This window comes from Curcuma longa, chromosome 11, assembly GCF_044706935.1.
Source record: "Curcuma longa cultivar G26 ecotype Majalengka, Jawa Barat chromosome 11, ITB_CL_G26_1.1, whole genome shotgun sequence".
Taxonomy (NCBI): Eukaryota; Viridiplantae; Streptophyta; class Magnoliopsida; order Zingiberales; family Zingiberaceae; genus Curcuma; species Curcuma longa.
In genome coordinates, this window is record NC_133871.1 from 18,297,628 (window position 1) to 18,317,505 (window position 19,878).

General features: G+C 40.2%; 4 protein-coding genes across 4 annotated transcripts; 2 read left to right on the plus strand and 2 right to left on the minus strand.

Moving 5' to 3' along the window:
- Nucleotides 1-106: 106 nt before the first annotated feature.
- On the plus strand, nucleotides 107-3,601 carry LOC141837262 (putative methyltransferase PMT24). The gene is made up of 8 exons (XM_074724700.1): nucleotides 107-1,345; nucleotides 1,428-1,577; nucleotides 1,698-1,968; nucleotides 2,071-2,181; nucleotides 2,313-2,487; nucleotides 2,567-2,839; nucleotides 2,938-3,141; nucleotides 3,376-3,601. Exons 1-8 carry the CDS (start codon nucleotides 107-109, stop codon nucleotides 3,599-3,601), a joined length of 2,649 nt encoding a protein of 882 aa, XP_074580801.1.
- A 382-nt stretch (nucleotides 3,602-3,983) lies between these two features.
- LOC141841209 (N-glycosylase/DNA lyase OGG1) lies at nucleotides 3,984-7,414 on the plus strand. The gene is made up of 3 exons (XM_074729345.1): nucleotides 3,984-4,762; nucleotides 6,247-6,457; nucleotides 7,062-7,414. The coding sequence occupies exons 1-3, from the start codon at nucleotides 3,984-3,986 to the stop codon at nucleotides 7,317-7,319; spliced, it is 1,248 nt and encodes a 415-aa protein (XP_074585446.1). The 3' UTR covers nucleotides 7,320-7,414.
- Nucleotides 7,415-7,675: 261 nt separating this feature from the next.
- On the minus strand, nucleotides 7,676-16,300 carry LOC141842258 (SWI/SNF complex subunit SWI3C homolog). Its single transcript, XM_074730473.1, is given in 11 exon segments — nucleotides 7,676-7,968; nucleotides 7,970-8,371; nucleotides 10,641-10,660; nucleotides 10,663-10,818; nucleotides 10,901-10,971; nucleotides 11,204-11,292; nucleotides 11,784-11,851; nucleotides 11,931-12,294; nucleotides 14,978-15,525; nucleotides 15,615-16,142; nucleotides 16,230-16,300. Coding segments are annotated over 11 exon segments (2,319 nt in total). The 5' UTR covers nucleotides 16,252-16,300; the 3' UTR covers nucleotides 7,676-7,917.
- Nucleotides 16,301-16,765: 465 nt separating this feature from the next.
- On the minus strand, nucleotides 16,766-19,536 carry LOC141838178 (cyclic nucleotide-gated ion channel 18-like). The gene is made up of 6 exons (XM_074725587.1): nucleotides 19,513-19,536; nucleotides 19,327-19,401; nucleotides 18,935-19,248; nucleotides 18,208-18,319; nucleotides 17,798-18,034; nucleotides 16,766-17,714 (listed from the first exon to the last, which is right to left on the minus strand). The coding sequence occupies exons 2-6, from the start codon at nucleotides 19,339-19,341 to the stop codon at nucleotides 16,938-16,940; spliced, it is 1,455 nt and encodes a 484-aa protein (XP_074581688.1). The 5' UTR covers nucleotides 19,342-19,401; nucleotides 19,513-19,536; the 3' UTR covers nucleotides 16,766-16,937.
- Between the last annotated feature and the right edge of the window lie 342 nt (nucleotides 19,537-19,878).

Below are 19,878 nucleotides of genomic sequence, written 5' to 3' on the forward strand. Positions count from 1 at the left end.
ATCATATATCCTCTGGCCATTAATATATGTTTAGGTAACTTATTGGTTTCCAATATCCTTTTTTTCCCCCTTGAGTTTTTCGGATACATTGCTTTAGTGAGCAACTATGGCATTCGGGAAGAACCCTTTAATGGATTCTAGGAGGCCATCATCATCATTGTCATCGCATTGGTCGACAATGGCCCCTGTCTTGTTCATCGCTCTTTGCTTGATCGGTGTTTGGATGATGTCTTCAACGACTATAGTCCCTATCGATGAGTCCTTGGAAGACAAATCAGAGATGAAGCAACAGGTTACCGAGACGGATCCTAAGACATACCAAGACAGTTCAGGAGATGTTCCTGATGAAGCAACGAGAAGAGATGCTGACGCTAACATGAAGGATTTGACCGCCGAACCAAAATCTGAGCCATCGGAGGAGCAGAATATGATTGACAAGGCGGACGAAAACCCAGCGGAAACAACTAAGAATGATGATTTCGACAAGGATAATGAGGGCAAGAAGGATGGGGATTCAAATCAGACATCATATAATGAGGAAATCGGGAATGCTGAGGGTGGAGAAACCATTAAAGAAGGAGACGTGAACGCAGAAGAGGCTTCACAGGAAACTACAGATAGTGATCGCGAGAAAAACGCAGCCCAGCAGACGTACAGTGATGAGAATGGAAAAACGGAGGGTGGAGAAATGGTCAAAGAAAGCGAGAGCAAGGAACAGAGTTTTCAATCGACCACCACCGTGAGTGAGCAGGGAAAAATTGCAGAACAGGATCCCATGGACCAGGATAAAAGCTCGGAGAATACTTCAGATTTTGCAAGCAATGGAGAGGTGAAAAACAATGACGGGGAAATGATTAAAGAACGCAGCGAGACACAAGAAGGTGGTCGAGAGATTGTCCCAGAGAAAAGGTCAGAAGAGAATCAAAGACAAGAGTCCAATGATAAAGGTGGACAAGAGTCCAACGAGGCCTCCTCAGAACAGCAAAACAAAGGTGACCTTTCTGATGAGGCGTTGTTACCTAATGGAGCTCAGTCGGAGCTTCTAAATGAGAGCAACAGCCAAAATGGGGCGTGGTCTACACAAGCAACAGAGTCGAAGAATGAGAAACAAACGCAAGCAGCTTCGAAAGAAGGCAAAACCATGCACAGCTGGAAACTCTGTAATGTTGCTGCTGGAACTGACTATATCCCTTGCCTTGACAATGAGCGAGCCATTAAGAAGCTTAAAACCACCAATCACTATGAGCATCGAGAAAGGCATTGCCCTGATGATCCTCCGACGTGCCTTGTTCCTCTTCCGGAAGGATACAAACAATCAATTCAATGGCCACATAGCAGGAACAAGGTATTTGTGTTTTTCTAGCTTGTCTAGGCAGCTTCAGCACATTTGTATCACCAACCTCTTCACAGTTGTAATATTTCTGCAGATATGGTTCCACAACGTTCCTTATACATCACTAGCAACAGTAAAGGGCCATCAAAATTGGGTTAAAGTGTCAGGAGAATATCTCACTTTTCCAGGTGGAGGAACACAGTTCATAAACGGAGCATTGCACTATATTGATTTCATTCAGAAGGTATTATGGGCCTGTCCTAGGCACAATAATATTTCCGTATTCACCTGTATTTTTCAGTGCATAAAATTTCAGTATTCACATGATTATGCTTATCATCCACGCATGCTTGTTTTTTTATAGTCTGTACCTGGCATAGCTTGGGGAAAGCATAGTCGGGTTGCATTGGATGTTGGCTGTGGAGTGGCTAGCTTCGGGGGGTTTCTGTTCGACAGAGATGTGCTGACAATGTCATTTGCCCCCAAAGATGAGCATGAAGCTCAAGTGCAGTTTGCTCTTGAAAGAGGAATCCCAGCTATATCGTCTGTCATGGGCACTAAAAGACTCTCCTTCCCGGCAATGGCCTTCGACGTTGTTCATTGCGCTCGCTGCAGGGTTCCTTGGCATATAGAAGGTTGTTTGAATTCAAATATCAATCCTTAGGTTTTTACGAGGCATACTTTTCGGTATCAGGGAGGTGCTTACTTTCAGTTCATCTGGTCGAAAACAATTGCAGGCGGGAAGCTTTTATTGGAGTTAAACCGGTTATTGCGCCCTGGTGGCTACTTTGTTTGGTCTGCTACGCCAGTTTATCAAGAACTTCCTGAAGATGTTGAGATCTGGGAAGGTAAATTTTCTCTTGACATTCCTAGAAACAATTCTTGAAGATTAATAATTGAGGATGTAGTTTCTATCAGTTGGATAATTAGAATGTGTTTATGACAAATTCTACTGTGGTTTTCTGTGAAATTGCTGCAGCCATGACAGAATTGACCAAGTCCATGTGTTGGGATATGATTAACAAGACCGAAGATAAAATCAACCGAGTCGGTATGGCGATATATAGAAAGCCTACGAACAATGAATGCTACGATAAAAGAACCCAAAGCAATCCTCCCCTCTGTGAAGATTCTGACGACCCAAATGCAGCCTGGTAATCTTCTCTTTGATCTTGAACTCGTGGATCATGCTGAAAGTTAACAATGTTCTGTTCGACGTCTTCGCCTGTCCAGGAACATTCCCTTGCAAGCATGCATGCACAAGCTGCCTGTAGATCCTGTTCTTCGAGGGTCACGGTGGCCGCAGCCATGGCCACAAAGATTGAACAAGGCACCGTACTGGCTGAATCACTCGCTGGTTGGAGTTTATGGGAAACCTGCTCCGAAGGATTTCACAGCAGATACTGAGCATTGGAAATATGTGGTAAAGAACTCGTATCTGAAGGGAATGGGTGTTGACTGGTCCATCGTGAGGAATGTTATGGACATGAGCGCCGTATATGGAGGGTAATTAAGAACAATAAACTATTTGATTTTGATTTCTTTGACAAACTGCAGAAAAAAAAACATAAACTGATGCATATGAACATCACATCTTGTGCCAGATTTGCTGCAGCTCTGCGAGAGGTGAAAGAGGTGAATGCTTGGGTCATGAATGTCGTCTCTATCGATTCACCGGACACTCTTCCGATCATATACGAGCGTGGACTCTTTGGAATTTATCATGACTGGTGTGAATCTTTCAGCACCTACCCGAGATCATATGATCTGCTCCATGCGGATCATCTATTCTCCAGACTGAAGAAGAGGTAAGCAGTTTGTTCATTAACCTCAAGCCTTCTCTGTTTAACTTCTTTTTAGCATGCATGAATGTAGGATACATCCCTTTTTATTCCTCTTACCTCGATCGAACTTCTTTTTATTCCTGATCATATGTGCTTATGTTATACATATATATCGAAAAGCTTAAAGTATATGAAAATTTTGAAGAAGAAGAAAAAAAAAACTCATCTTCATCTCGATCCTATTGTTCATATGTGTAGGTGCAAGTTATTGCCGGTTATATCTGAAGTGGATCGCATGCTGAGGCCACAAGGCAAGCTCATTGTAAGAGACACCGCAGACGCAATCAGAGAGGTCGAGAGCATGGCCAGATCACTCAACTATGAAGTCAAAATGACTTCTTTAGGGGACAAGGAGGGATTCTTGTGCGTCCAGAAGACAATGTGGAGGCCTAAAGAGGTTGAGATCAGTTCGCCATCCACTTAGAGCACATACACACGCGGTTATATATATATATATATAAACTAATCAGTCGACTATTTTGATCGAATTTAGATCAAATTGAATGATCGCACTATTTTCTTTTTAGTTTTAATTCGTGTTAGTTATGCTGTAGATAACAAAAAAAAATCTCTTGAAATTTTGAGAAAGATAATTGTTATTTTTGAGATAAAAAAACACTGCTGATTATTGTGTGTCATTTGTGTTAGAACAGAGCTGTGAAAATATTTTAATCATTTTAAAATAATGTTGAAAGTGTAAATTTTCCACAAAGTTGAATGCTTTAAATTTAGAAAAATAATTGTCCTTTTACCTCTCGGAGAGCAAATGGCGAGAGAAGAGAGTAGGATACTGTCACTTCCGGTGAATGTTAGGCATGTCACCGCCCCGCTCTCTTGGGTACTCTCTATCGTTCCCCAAATCCCTAGCCACGCTCGCGGGAATCATGCGGAAATCGGGGAGGACAACGCCGCCGCATCCCTCCACACCTCCGCCAGCTCCGCCTTCTCCGCCGTTGAAAGAGAGGTCTGCTCTCACCGCTCCCGCCGCCCTCAAGCCCCGGCGATCTCTCGCCGCTGCTATTTCCGCCGCTGCCTCCGCCGATTGGGAGCTGCTTCCACTACCCCGCTCCGAGCTTTCGCTTTCCGTAACCCTACCCACCGGACAGACCTTCCGTTGGCGTCGCACCGGTTCCTCACGCTTCACCGGCGTCGTAGGTCCGCACCTCCTTTCCCTCCAGCACCTCGAGAGCGACCCCGCCGGTCGCGTCGCCTTTATCCTCCATAATCCCGGCAGCTCCGAGGCCGCATCCGCCCGGTCCGTCCTTTCCGACTTCCTCAACGTTCACGTGTCTCTCGGAGACCTCTGGGACCGTTTTTCCCTTGCCGATGCTCGCTTTGCTGAGCTCGCCAGCCGGTTTGACGGTGGCGCCCGCATCCTCCGTCAAGACCCGGTGGAGTGCGTCTTCCAGTTCCTCTGCTCCTCTAACAACAACATCGGCCGCATTGAGAAGATGGTCGGCGTGCTCTCGTCATATGGGGAGTACCTCGGGACGGTCGGAGGATTTGATTTCCACGAATTCCCGTCGCTTGAGAGGCTATCTCTAGTCACAGAGCAGCAGCTCCGAGAAGCTGGATTTGGTTACAGGTTTGTTCCACATAGTTACTACAGCATGTTGTTTTGGCTGGTTGTCACTTGGCAGAGCATGATCAATAGAGAAATATTTGAAAACATCTTTTCTGTGGGTTTCGCATGGGATTCAGTAGTAGGAATAAGTTAAGCAAGAAGAGTAGTGTCTAAGTAATGTTTGCGATACAAAGTTGAAGAATCGAAAGGTCAATGTTTGATTGGGTCTAGTAAACCAGTAAATGGTGCAAAAACAGCAGCAACATTATTAGCCAAAATAAAAAATAAATAAAAGCAGCAACATTATAAGTTCTTTTACAATCTTCTGAATGGTGTGATATATGAACCTTAAGAAATTGTAATATTGGTTTAACTGTTTCTTGGCCTGAACGAGTCAGCTGAAAAACGAGAAGCAGTGATCTGAATTGATCCAACTGTGGTGGTCTTACAAAGTAGCAATTCGAATTGTGTAGATAAGGAAGCCCATATGTATGTTAATGATTCTTCTGGGGTTTTATGTTTTACAGTGGATTCTTATACTGAGTATTTTGAAGAGGAGCATGAGGCCTTACCAAAGAACAAAAGTCTATGTGGCCATATCATTAACCTTTTAGGTACAATGCTTATGGATTCTACAGTAAGATCTTATAGCGTCTCGATAGTATTTTGTACAATGTGTTGCTCGACTTCATGCATGTTTTATGAACTCTAATGGGATATTATGACTCTAAGTTTTAACTATAAGTGCTTCTGAAATAATCTATCTGTATTTAGGTATTTTATCTATACCTTTTCTGCTTGTTTTTTTTATAAAACTACTCTATAAAGGTTATGACTACATTTTGTATATAGATGACTGGGTGTGTAGCTAACAGATATCTGCATTTTTTGTTCATTTTTTAGGTAGAATTTTCTGGTCTCATAAATGCTCTATGATGTTACTCAGATTGTATGTATGCCAAATTGCAATAAAGTGTAAAACAAGTAACTCAAACATATAGCAAGCTAAATGATTGTTCTAATAGAAGCGTAGATCATGGATCTTCATCAAATACAAAGTTGAATCAGGTGCTAGTACTTGATTTGTTGATTAATAAATGCTTGCAATGTGTGGAAATATAAAGCAGAGGTCATTAGTTGCAAATCCAACAATCTCACAAGTTGGTTCGAAGTGTGAAGCGTTGACCAAGACTTTGCTTGAAATTCCATTGGAACATTTTTCATTCAAATTAGGAATAGAAATAGGATCGTTAGCAAGTAAAACTAGCTTCCATATTTGTTATCATTAGCTTCTTGGTATTATCTACATGGACATTGAATTTATCTTTAGAGTTGCTCATTAGATACCTTGTTCTCATGTATCCTCGCATTGTCTCCATTTTCTTTGCTTTCCCTGATTCTTCCTCTTGTATGGTCTGTTGATGGATAAAAGTCAATGTTGCTTTGCATTCTTATTCTTTGGTTAAATTTCTGTGTGCTATAAGAATTCCTTGACTTGCAAGCAGGGCAAAATACATTGTAGGTGCAGTTAGGATTTTGCAAGGAAAACCTGGTGGAGGCGCCAAGTGGCTTGCCTCTCTTCGTGGTCTGGAGCTTGAAGAGGTGATTGATGCTCTCTGTACTCTACCAGGGGTGGGACCTAAGGTTGCTGCTTGCATTGCTCTTTTCTCCTTGGATCAACACCATGCAATTCCTGTCGACACTCATGTTTGGCAGGTTTGGTTTCTGTGCCTTTTTATTCTAGATTTAATTATGTCCTATGTTATACAGGAGCCTTGATCATAATTGAGAAAGAAACGAGAAATCCAACAATAATGTTAGAGTTAGTGCTACCCATCACAATAATTTTTGTAGAAAAAGTAGGAAATGTATTAGTAAGCAGATTTATGTAGCAATATAAGTAGACATATTATCTAGATACTCTATATGAATGTGTAACTGATACTTATGATTCATTTTTCAGCTCTATCAATTTCAGCTAATTATCAATATGGTTTTTTGCCATCGTTTTGGCATTTCTTGGTGAGGGAGACTTGGATTTTTTTTATGTTCCAAGGGGCTGGCGACCCAAGTGTGTGCGATAGATCAATCAACCACCAAAACAACAACATTTCCTCTGTAGCTAGAAATCATAACATACTACCATGATCTTGAGCATAAGAAGGGAGCAGAATCAAATCTCCAAATTAGAGGTCTTACAATATCTTTAAATATGGAAAGGCTCACTTTGACATTTTACGTTGGATTGAATTTGCTTGCTCTTGGACTTTAAAAATGGTATCAAAGTTGGTCCCTATCTTTAACGATGTTGTGTATGCAGATTGCAAGCAAATACCTAATGCCGGAGCTTGCAGGCACGCGGTTGAGTCCCAAGCTGTATAAGTCCATCTCTGAGGCGTTTGTGGTCAAGTTTGGTGAATACGCTGGCTGGGCGCAGAATGTGCTCTTCATCGGCGAGTTACCTTCTCACAAGGCTGCTGTTGAATCTTGTGCTGGGGAAAATAAATCTGCCACCGGTGGAAAACGGGGAAGGAAAAGAGCCGCAGCCGTTGCTTGTTTGGAAAAAGATGATTGCTAACCATAGTCAATAATAATTTGGCTCGCTGAATTTGAGATGATCACTAATTTTTAATGAATTTAACATTAATTTTTATATGATTTTTATGTCTGTCACCATTTCGCATTAGATGTGTTCCTACGAAACTTCAATATTATCCTAGTTCATACAGTAATGTAGGAGGGCATTTTAATCAAGTTCTGTAGTATCCTAGTTGACGGACTAATGAGGAATAGTTTACAGGTCATGCCTTGGCTAAAACCGAGCTAAAATAAATGCTCATGATTTAATAAGAAAATATTTTTTAAAAATAGATTAAAAAATCAAAATTCACATCTCAATAGAAATAAATATTTTAAAAATCAACCTATAAATATACATGCTTTGAATAAAAAACAATCGTCTACCTCCGAGCAAAATCTAAACATCTGAAATAAGTGTACCCGTTAAATAGCAGAGAAAAAGATAGGAGGGACCAATAAGCAGGCAATTACATTGAGATTTCTCTAATAATTGAAACACAATATTAGTAAAACTAAGCTCAGAAGCGATGCAACATATCACCAATAAACACTAAATTCTGAAGCTATATTCGAGTATTCCCTGACGATGATGATCTTCACAATGGATGATGGTTAGGCGTGGAACTGTTAGGTATCGCCGAGTTGAACCCAGGCAGCATTCTGCGAGGCAGGAGCTGGAGTTGGGTGGATAGCAGATAGCGGTAACCTGGGCCCCAAACCAAACATTTGCTGGCGTTGCATCAATGGCATCTGCCGATGGCTGGGATTAAGATTGTTGCCCAAGGAAGCTTGTCCAGTTGCTGGGGCGACCATGGGTGCCTGGCCAGGTATTGGATTGACACCCATGGCTGCGGCAGCTGCTGCAGGACCTGCTGGTGCCGCTCTCCCACCTGATGGTACGTTGTTTGGTGAGGCTCCAAATCGGGACGACATCATTCGGATGCGCTCAGCTGAGAGCCGTTGTCTCATCCTCTCTGCCTGTTCGCATTCCTTGAGCAATAGAGTTTCTAGCTCTGCAAACTGCTTCAGCTTCAGCTCCAACCTTTTCAGCTGCAAGAAAAACAAAATATTTTTAGCACGAGGCCAAACTAGACACAAGATTAGTGCCACTATGCATTATATTCAAAGGGAAAAAGCAACTATCATGGAACTCATTATTAGTAAAATGCAGATAACTAAGGTTGATGATCTACCATGTCTCAATCAAATTAGACATTTAAAAGTTGCAATTCTCCGTAGCAGTCCCAACAAAAAAAGGAAGAAATAAGATGAGTGGGTTTATTTGGGCATTCGTAACCATCCAACAAGTTTAATCTGGTTCGGGTATTTGTTAATCTGGTTCGGGTATTTGTTAGATGGGTAACCATAGGTACCCATCATGTGTGTGTAGGATGGATCTGAGATAGCATACTCAGATATGGATACCCAAATATAGATATTATAAATTGCAATATTAATGATGTATGTTTAACTTAAAAGATATTATGATCCATATCATTATTAGAACTTGAATACATACTTTTAAACAAATTTTATTTAAAAATAAACAAATGTTATTTTTAGAAATTTACATACTTTTGATTTTGGAGCCATAGGTATCAAGATATGTTAAATGGGATAGTACTCACCGTTCAGTTTCGTTTGGACACCCACAGATAGTGATGGGACCATGGTAGTGTGGATAGAATAGTAAGGACCCATAGTGTGGATAGAATAGTAAGGACCCATCACATACATGGAATAGGCAAGTGTTTGGATGTACTAGGTATGGATAGGAGTAGTAAACAATTTACAGGTACCTTACATGTTGCCACCCTTACCAACAAATGTATGGGTTAAAAGAATCATCATTTTAGAGGATATCACCAAATATATTTGTTATTTCATGAACAATGTTTAAACAATACCAAATTGTGCACATCCTTTTGTTAGAAATATTTCTACCCTTAATTGTAGATTTCTGTGACACCGTACCATAGCAGTGGAAATAAGTAGAAGAATTAAGCTAATTGGCATTCAGCAACAAAAAAAAAAAATCAAATGCGTTAATTATAGCACAAAAATGCCAACATGGTAACCATCCAAGTACACATTGTTAACGCAAGTTTCATCAAGAAATTTTATCAAGGTTCAGCTCAGACAGTCAAACTTATTTCAAATTTAGATTAATGCTTAACTTTTACGGAGCTCCTCGGAGGCCTATTTAGGTAACTGTGAGAACTCAAAGGGCCAAACAGCTATATATGACTATGTAAGCTGAAAACAATTGAAGCCCCCTTGGATCGAACTAGATCAAACAACCAGCAACTAATGGTCTATCAAAACCATATTTCATGTCTATGTATGTTTTGTCGAGCCTATGAAGTTGCTTGAAACCCAAAATTGCATGTATAGTCTAATACATTCAGATTACAATTAAGAAAAGCCATGAACATATAAATGAGCACAATCATGCTTATAGATGAGTATGACCATGAGTTGTTTATACAAGCATGTTCATATGCTCACAGTCAAGTTTGTTCACCAATTCATTCATGGTACAAACGTGTTATTGAGCTTAAAAAGTAAATTGTTATGTTTCAGGTACAGATGTGTTTCTTTTTGAAAATCTTTGGCTTGCTTGGAAATTAAAAACCAAGCCTAGATAAACTTAGGATTGACACCAAGGTATTGGGCAACGTTCAAAAATTCTTTTCTTTTAGCTGAACCCGAGTCATATGCTATTCAAACAGTGATTGTACCCCATGTATTGATAACTCATCCTTAATAACACAAATATAGCCATGTGGGAATAAACCCATTACTTTTAACACTACTCTAAACTATGGATATCCACTATTTCCAGCTTGCCACATACTGAGTTTCACTAAGTGAATTGGTAAATATAAAAAATTATTCAAAAGAAATATATGCAGTGCTGATTTTCTTGGACAGATCATCAATCAACTTCAATGTGTGAGTACCTTACTTGCAATATAAATAGTCATTTAACTGTCACAATGCACATCCATTGGTCCAGTGCACTAAGTGCCATATCTTTCCAGTCTGTTTCGACAGTAAAATAGATCATCCCCAACCCAAAAGCCTATAACCTTGAGTGAACTTCCTATCAGTAGTAGACAAGCTATAATTAACACACTTGGATGACCACTCAGGACCCAATCAACTATCACAGACGTTCAAGAATGATTTAAGGACCTACATGTACTAACCTTTCTACTTATTATATCATCAAATCCTCCTAAGAGCTAAAAAAAGTGTCAGTACTAACAAATGCGAACTGCTAAAATCCCTAAGAAAAAACAAGTGGAAATTTAACCTGATGATTTATGATAGTGCAGCCAATCTCTGAATTTCACGCTCCTCTTGATCTGCAAATAATTTTGCTTTCAATGCAGCTGCAGATAGGCCAGCCATTGCAGCATGTTCTACAAGTTGAGAGGCAAGTAAAGTAGAACCATTTTTAGCATGGGGCAATTGACCTTCTACAGTTCCATCTGCCAGTAAATTAAATGTGAGCATAACAATTGACAATGAATCAATTACACAAGTTAAACCAGAAAATTATCAGCAACATACCTTTCTGATGACTGAAGTTTGCATGTGGTGCATGAGTATCAACATCGACATGTGAATTCTCAGATCCATTCCTTTAAAGATGAAAAAAATGCAAATATGGTTCACAAATCCATAAAACTAAAATAACAGACTATGCTGTGGATATAGAAGAAATAGTATTCCAAAATATATATGTCTACGTCTAGCATGCTATACAATTAAAGATGAAAGATAAAATAAAATTAAAAATGAATGCAATAGTAGATGCTGCATGACAAAAATTCACTAACGATGTCCTTAACAAGTGAAACTTGAGGCACTGACCTTGAGTCATCTCTGGTCAAGATAGATAATGCTGCATTTGCACATGCTGCAGCAACTCTTGGTCCAACTGCAGAGGTTAAGAAGGCTACCTACAAATTTTCAGAACAATATGATTTTTTTAATAATATTTAAGCATTAGAAACTTTCATCAAACAACCAAGAACTATATATAGAAAGAACAATGAACTTTGAGTGCAAAGATTTGGTCAATTGCTAAATACATTTTGAACCGACTATTCTGACTTTTGTCCAATATGATGTTCCTTCCATGTCAAAATGCAAAACAGAGGTTAGAGCACTTAAACTTTTGTGCAGAGAAGATCAGGATAATTAAACAACTATAAATTTCCATGCTTAAACTTTTGTGCATAGAAGATCAAAATAATTAAAAATCTACAAATTTTAACTATATTGAGCTGATATCTGGGTCTACTCATGAGCTTGGAGATAGATAGAACTGTTATCAGTGTATCATGAGCATATTCATGAATTTAGTTATTTTCTTAGTGTTACAATCATGAACTATGTTCATTGTCTTTGCAATGAAAGGAAAACCCAAGGATACATAGAAATTACTGACCAGGGACATGACTGGATTGGAAGAATTAATAAATGGAAGTGAGTTGGCACTGCCGAGGTCTTGATTGCCTAATTATATTGTAACAAACATAGTTAGAAAAATATTAAACAGAGCTAAGTTAAAATTAACAAATTTTGATATGTTTACCTGCAATTTTACCATTAGAATTTGAAGATAAAATAAAATCATCTTGTCTATCAACAGAATCAGATGAAGTAGGAATGTGTTGAAGTTCAATACTTTCCAGTAGGCCATTTTCCATTGGAAGACGAAGAAAATGCAAAATACATTGTGCCTTAGACTTGGAACCAATGTATTCTGCAATTTCATTCCAGTTGTCATTATATTTCTCCATGGCCTCAAGCAACAGCAAAGTTTCCTGATCTGTCCAGCTATCCCCTTCAAGATCTGAATTATCCTTTACAGAATCCATTCTTACAAAATCTATGCTTGAGTGCCCAGTAACAAATTTTGCATCATGGAAGCAGTTCGAGCACAGCATTATATCCACCTATTCAAACAAGTATGCTCACTGAATTAGATGTAATGTGATAAAGAAACAAAATTAGACAGATATATGCATGCAAGAGCAGGGTTCAGAATGCTATTAGCATACAATTTGGCAAGATCGGTGCCATTGATGATTTCTACTGATCTAAAAAATGATTAGTAAGAAGAAATATCTTTGTGCCAATCAGTACTGTAGGATCAAGAAAGCGATAGAGGGGGTGAATATCGTGCTTTAAAAATAATCTTTTCTTTTTATGAAAACAAAACAGAGTGTAGCGAAAAAAGCAAATATGCAAACAAAGTTGGTTACTTGGTTCACAATTCAACGACTGCTACTCCAAATCTTACGATCCCTTGGATTATTTTCGAATAGATAATCAACTATAAACTCTTCTTCTGAAAAACTTTCAGAGGAGAAAAATTCGTACAAATGTGAAGAGTATAGTAACACTCTAGTATCTCTTTAAACAAAATGCAAGTAATAAAAAATTACCAACAACAACTTAGTAGAAATTCAAAGTGGGTTGTTGGAGAGAGGTTCAACATAATAGACGTGCAACACTTGCTTGAACAATGAAACGGATGAAGGAATTGAGTGTGGAAGATTGATCCTGAGCCTCGGGATTCAAGTTCCTTTTATAGTATTCTTTGGGTCAACCGAACACCACGTTTGATCGATTGATCCGGATCCAATCCCGCCAAGTCAACATTTGATTTCTAGATTTTCCAATCAACCGAACCTCTAAATCAGTTGACTGAACCACAATCTTTCCTTATTTTCTTGATCCGATCAGATCAAACTCCGCGTATTCTGCTTGATCGGTCGATCAATCCTCCTGATTGGTCGGCCTAGCCTCCGAGTTTCCTTCGCAGTTCAATCTCGTCTTATCCGATCCTCTATTTTCCATATAAGTTCGGTCGACTGATCCTCATTATCGGTTGACCGATCCTTAATTTCCTTTTGGACTTGGATTGTATCTAGTTATGCTTATCTTTTTATGATTGGTCGATCGAATCCTTCAGTCAACCGAAGACTCTGTTTTTCTGCAAAACAAAGTTAGCACAATAGTAATAATAATTGTCCTGCAAAATAGAGTTAGAAATATATATATATATATATATATATATATATATATATATATATAATGTGTGTGTTTTATTCAGATAGTAAAACTGTCTGATCTCGACTTAGAACTCCAAGTTGGTTTCTGAGTCGGACCATCGCCTAAGTGGTTTGTCCCAAATGGAACAAGTCCTCACTGCCTTCCAATCTGAAAGGTCTCTTCAGGACTTACCTTACTTACCCGCCAAACATCCGGTCCAACTGACTTGTTTGGACATTTTTTGCTTAGTGTCCAAACAACCCGCCAGGGCTTTCCTTACTTGATGTCCGGTCTTCTTGATCCACTAAGATTTTGTCACCTAGTGTCCAGTCCTCTTGACGCAATATGACATTGTTGCCTAGTGTTCGGTCCTCATAACCCACTAGGACTTTACATGGCAAGTATCCTACACACTTACCACTCAAATCAAATACATAATGTCTAAGTTTAAATCCTTTGCCAGACATCAAAATACGAGTTCAATTATCAACAGTGCTTGCACCAACAAGTACTACTATTATTGTGTTTCACTTGTACCAAACAATAGATTATTGCCTTCATGCCTATCACTATACTTGCACTAAATTATTATAATAGACTATATGATGATCTTATGATGAAAATTAAAAAACTAATTGTACTATACGGTGATCTTATGATGAAAATTTAAAAACTAAACGTACCAGCTATTAGCAAATTTGCCCTCCTACATTAAATAAACATAAAAGTTGAAAATATATAGCTTTGGACAAGATAGGTCAATGATCAGCAGAGGATGGATACTTTATTTGAGAATATTATATGAAAACAAGTAAAAGAATCTTTCATATGCAAATCATATGTAACATATCTTAATAATAGTACTGATTCACAGATAGAAAGTGGCAAACTAGTGAACAAAGACACATTAGCAGAATACCACATCAAGGATTTTCTTCTCTATATGGAGACAACAAAAAAAAAGAGTTGGCTTCATCATAAAAGAACTCAGTCACATAGCACTCAAATAGAGAATAAAGAGTTACAAAACTTGTCAGTGATCATACTTTCCACAACTTTCAACTGATAGTTGACAGTGGGCTCCTCGAAATAAAGATCGCCTAATATTCAAACATGAGGTAGGCCTACAAGATGTATGTGGAAAATGTTCCTATGGCCTATAGGAATACTCTCTCCTGAATCTGTGAAAGGATGAAGTAAATGAGAAAAGAGATATTCATAAGTAGCTCGAAACAGATTTCAGAATTATAAATTTCCCTGAAAAAAAGAGAACACTTAAGACATAAATATATGAAGAAAAAAAATCTCCAAGCATACTTTTCAGCATTTCTAGTTCATGTGTATACTAGAAGAGTTAGTAATGATGGTGGATGGTGTTGATGCCAATATCTATTATGATGATTGGTTAAGGCAGTGTGAGATATTTAATCTAATACTAAGTATGAAGAAACCAAAAGAATGACTATTTTATCTAATACTAAGTATGAAGAAATCAAAAGTATAATATATATAACCATTTTAGTCACAATGTCATATGCTCAAGATGAAATAAAATTCAACATTCAGATAAAGAAGGCAGACCTCCTTCTGTGATTGATAGTGCAATTTGGTCAGAGGGCAAGAGCAGAAATTGCACGTATGTTCAGCAATACGTTCTCTAATTCTTTCATCTAAATCTCCAACTAAAGCATCAGAATCTTGCCCAGACTGAGAGAGAAAAGCGACATCCTCTAGTCTGATGTTGCATTTTGGTCTATCAAACAAAATCAAACTGTCTATGGACCTCAAAGGTGCAGTTTGAAGTTGAAGCTCGCCATTAGCATCCTCTCTGAGAAGGGATCCAGCCATCCTAAGGCCACGGTGGACTGAAGAAGCAACCAGATAGTTAATGATCCCCCAGTGATCCAAAAATCTCACAATCCTACTAAGATCATAAAGGCCGTTGTTTGGAACTAAGGCTTGGCAATCAGCAAATGAAAGCCTCTTCCCTGGATTTTCCAAGTATTTGGAAATTATCTTGTTCCGAAGGCCTATGTACTTCTCTGGAGTGTGATCATTGGATTTTCCCGAGAAGAAGTGTGGCGCCACTTGTCTCTCGAGCCGGTGGACAGTGCTTGGCGAAAACCAATCTGAACACCTCAAAAAAGCAACTTTCAGTGCAAAGCCCAAGCTATAAAGAATGAACCATAAACAAAGGTACAGTGTCCACACTACACACCGGAGTGCATTGGAACAATTAGGAGCTGCTCCTTGTCAAACCGCTTTATCACGCCCTTCCCTTCCATGAGTGGCGGCGGCGTGCATACATAAGTGGAGGGCTTATCAAAGTCCGGTGGCTGCTGCAGTGAAGGGTTATCGGGAAGCACCGCCGAGAGAACCTGAAGTTGTCCGTGAGAAATGTTCTCCAGGAATGGAGGAGACCATGAGCGTGCGGCAGAGTTGGAGCGCTCGGCGGCCACAAGGGCGAGGACGGAAGGGTGGGGACGATTAACGGTGCGTCGGAAAGCAGTGGGAAGATCAGAGATCCGCTGGCCACCGTCAGATAGGACCTCGGACTCTCTAAGGTCGAGAACGGGGTCTGCTGCAGCAGGAATGGGAGAAGAATTGCGGCCGCCCTCCTCCGCGTCTCCCCCGACGGGGACGGCGGCGTCCTCATCGTTCTCCTCCTCATCCTCCTCGTCTTCATGTGGCTTCTGGCGCCTGCGATTGGCATCCCGCTTCCTCTTCCGCCATTTGAGCCGGGAATCTGCCAAGGCATCAAAACGAGCGAAAATCGAGGGGTCCGAAGGGGGCAAAATCCCAACGAATGACGCAGCGAGGCGTGAGAGTTTACCTGAAGGCGAAGCCGGCGACATGGGCGGCAGAGCTGGCGAGGGTTTGGAGCATGAAGAGGAGAAGAGAATGGCGCAGCGTGGGGACGGAGAGACGGCGGCGTCACACGCCAGGACTATGTTTTTTTACCGGGAGTTATCACATGCTATACACGTGCGAAGCGAAGTGGTAAAATAGAGAGTGAGAAAATGGAAAAGCAATAAAAAATTAAGGCTTAAGACCCATCCTAATTAGAGCATTAATGATAAAAACAAAATTATGGACAGAGTATTAACTATCTGGAATAATACATTACATTACCTACCTCCTTGCTTTTGTGACAGTTTGTATTCGTTGTCGGTGAGTAAAAACCATAGGGTTAAAAAGGGAGTTAGTTTAGTTAATTGATCGATTCGTCTTTGCCTCGCTCTATTCTAGACATTGGGCCAGAAGAAAATTAAAAGAGGTTAGTTGAAACTTTTCTTTCTACAGGCATCGCATCGCATCACTTGATCCCAATTCAAAATCACTCTTTTCAGTGCTCTCGACTCGAGTAAATGAAAGTCGGGTGAACATGCGACAAAAATTACATAGGTTGGAATTTGAATACACTGTGCTACTGTTAGTTACGTTAAGATGCGTAAAAGAAAAGAAAAAAAAAATTCACTAGTTACATCTAATTGACATTCTCACTAGCTAATAATGGTAATCATGGAACCCATTATCGCTTCTAATCGTGACCCATGGAGAAATCCGGTTCATCCGGCTTCAACAGCTTCGGTACCTTAATACTCGTCGAAGCCTGACTGATCTGGTTGACCTGCTGAACCCCTCCTTTCTTGGTTTTCTTCGCAAACTTGGACGCCAGAATCGTCACGCCGAGATGATCCGGATAATTGCTCCCCGCCTCCATCTCTCCCGACGCGTCGTCCTCGTAATCCTCCAGCAACGGCGCCCCGTCATGCTCGGCGCCGTCCTCGTCGACCACCGCCTCCTCGCAGTAGAGGTATTCCTGCTCCATCAGTTCCTTGGCCAGCCTCCTCTTCTTGTACCGCCGCCAGGCTGCCTGGATGAAGCAGGCACCCCACGTCCGCCACTGGTGCGAGTAGAACCGGAAGGCGTGCTGCAGCTTCTTGCTGTGGAGACGCTTGAACTGGTTGGCCACGAACTTGAGGTCCTCGGCGCGGAGGGCGAAGGCTTCGACTTCGCAGAGGGCGCGGACGGTGCGGGTGGAGGACGGGAAGTTGACGCTGGGGTTGGGCACCAGAGCCCACGTCAACAGCTCCTCGCCACAGAAATCGCCCGGGCGGAGAGTGATTGAGTTGAAGAAGCCGGTACGGCCGCCGTTGGTGGTGGAGCTCTCGAGCTCGCCTCGGATGATGAAGAGCATTTCGTTGACGGGGTCGCCCTCCCGGACGATGTACGTGTCCTTGGTGCTCAGGGACGACACCAATCGTTCGCAAATGGCATCCAGTAGCTGATCGTCCATTTGCGAGAAAAATGGCACCTGCAGAAGAAGATTTCTTCAGTCAAACTGCATCCGTGTTCGTAAAATAAAGACGAATTCAAGGAGAAAGCATGAGGACTCACTCGACGAACAAGAGCAAGACATAAATGGCGTTGGATTTCGCGACGGATATCCAAAGGTAAAGAACGGAGAATTGATTCCTCGTCAACGCCTCTGGTGGCGAGCCATTTGTATTGTACAAATCGCCGAACGCGATCTTGTAGGTCTGGTGGAAGCTGACGGTGCCTCATCCACTCTTCGATATCTCTTCGCTTCACTCTCCATTCTTCGAGCCTCACAGTCATTGATTGCAAGTACGTCTGCAAGTCAGAAGAAAAGATATAAAATTAGATTAACAGGGTTTACTATCTTTTTGCAGGAAAATGAAAATGTTATCAATTGACAGGACAGGATCACAAAAATATTGCGAGAGACATAAGAAATTGCTTTAAAAATTAATAAACGCAGTAATTCTTATGTAAAGAAACAGTACCTGCATGTTTCCAATCAAATGCGAAAACAGAACAAGACCAATAATGCATATGGCAATGGCAAATGTTGTTTCGCCAATGTAAGTGCTTGTTCCCAAATTCTGTCCGTATGAGCTGAAGGAAAACAATATGAAGAGCTTACTACATTCATCGAAAAGCACATTAACAAGGCATTAGATTTGTTTTTCTGCCAAATGTGCAAATAGGCCTTGAGCAAAATATTTTCTATCATGACAACATATTTATGGTTGGCACAAAGATTCAATTTCATGCGAAGGCATATTAGAATGCGCCCACGCCAACAAAATCCAGAAATTGGTTGGATGAACATGCCTCAGACGTGATCAACCGGTCGACATACGAAGAATAACATATTGTACACACTAAGTTGCAGTCTATATGAATCCAAACTGAGCCTTTCTGTATACACAACTACGAGAACTGGTAATCAGCTCAGGCGCAGAAATATGCTTGTTTTGAAATGCAAGGATCTTCCTGTTACGAAAAAAAAATCTGAAATATTCCATGTTTTCATTCGATTAACCTTGAAATTTTTGTCCATCCTAAGAGTTTTCTTATAGAGGTCGATGGAAATAGTTTGGATTAACATGGCTTTACAAGCCATGATGAGAATAATGTACCCGACAAGCAGCAAGAAGCTATGATATGAGACTAACAAGCAGCGTCAAAGAAGAATAGAAGTAAGGAAACTTAATCCACAGAAGTTACCTTAGGTTTTTCAATCCCCACCAGAGGCAAAATAGATACTTCTCAATGAAAGTTGCTGCAACAATCTCACTGGTCAAAGCTTCTGCATACATGCCAAAATTAAACTGACTGCTGTCATTTGTAGCGTCACAATTGCTAATTGCAAGGGTTGCATTACGCCAAGCCTTTCGTTCTGGCAGCTCTAAGCTACTACAGTCCAAAAAACTAGGGTTGCACAATGGCATGTTCATGATTCCATTTTCTTCCTTGCAAATTGTGACCCAGCAAGTGTATTGCCGTTCGATGGACAACAGATACCACAAAGCTCCTAAAACCTGCATAGTTGATAAGATAGGTACATTCTAATCCATAACATACTGTGATAGCTAAGGATAACCATAAAGGAAGCTTACGTGGCTTGCTAACATGTAAAGAAGGAGATTGTATGCAGCTCCTGCCCATGCAGTTCTTGTAACCACTCCTGCAGCCTTGACAATTCGTGCATTTAAAGGAATAATGAGAAATAACCGTGGGACGTATTGTAATAAGACAATTAAGGAAAGTGTATTGTTGGTGTGATTAGCCGAAGAGCTGCTCACTGCTGGAATCACAAACCAGATTATTATCTGCAAAAAAAAGATAAAAAGATTTAAAAAAATCATATTCTGTGAGGCTCCAATTACAAAAATTTATTCTGTAATAAAGCAATTACAAAAATTTATAATGCCACAATCTTTGTCATCCAAGTATAAAACTAGAAAAATGTGGGGGGGAAACTTCAAATAGAACAAAACTATATATATAAATTGTTAGGTGTTTTGAAAGGTTAAGAATGAAATTCATTTAATTTAGAAACAAAATGATTCTTGACCTCTCGTCATGGCGGCCAACTATTTGTACAAATTTTCATCCAATTTGGAGTTCATTTTGACCCTCCAAATACTTTATCTACATAATTATGTAAT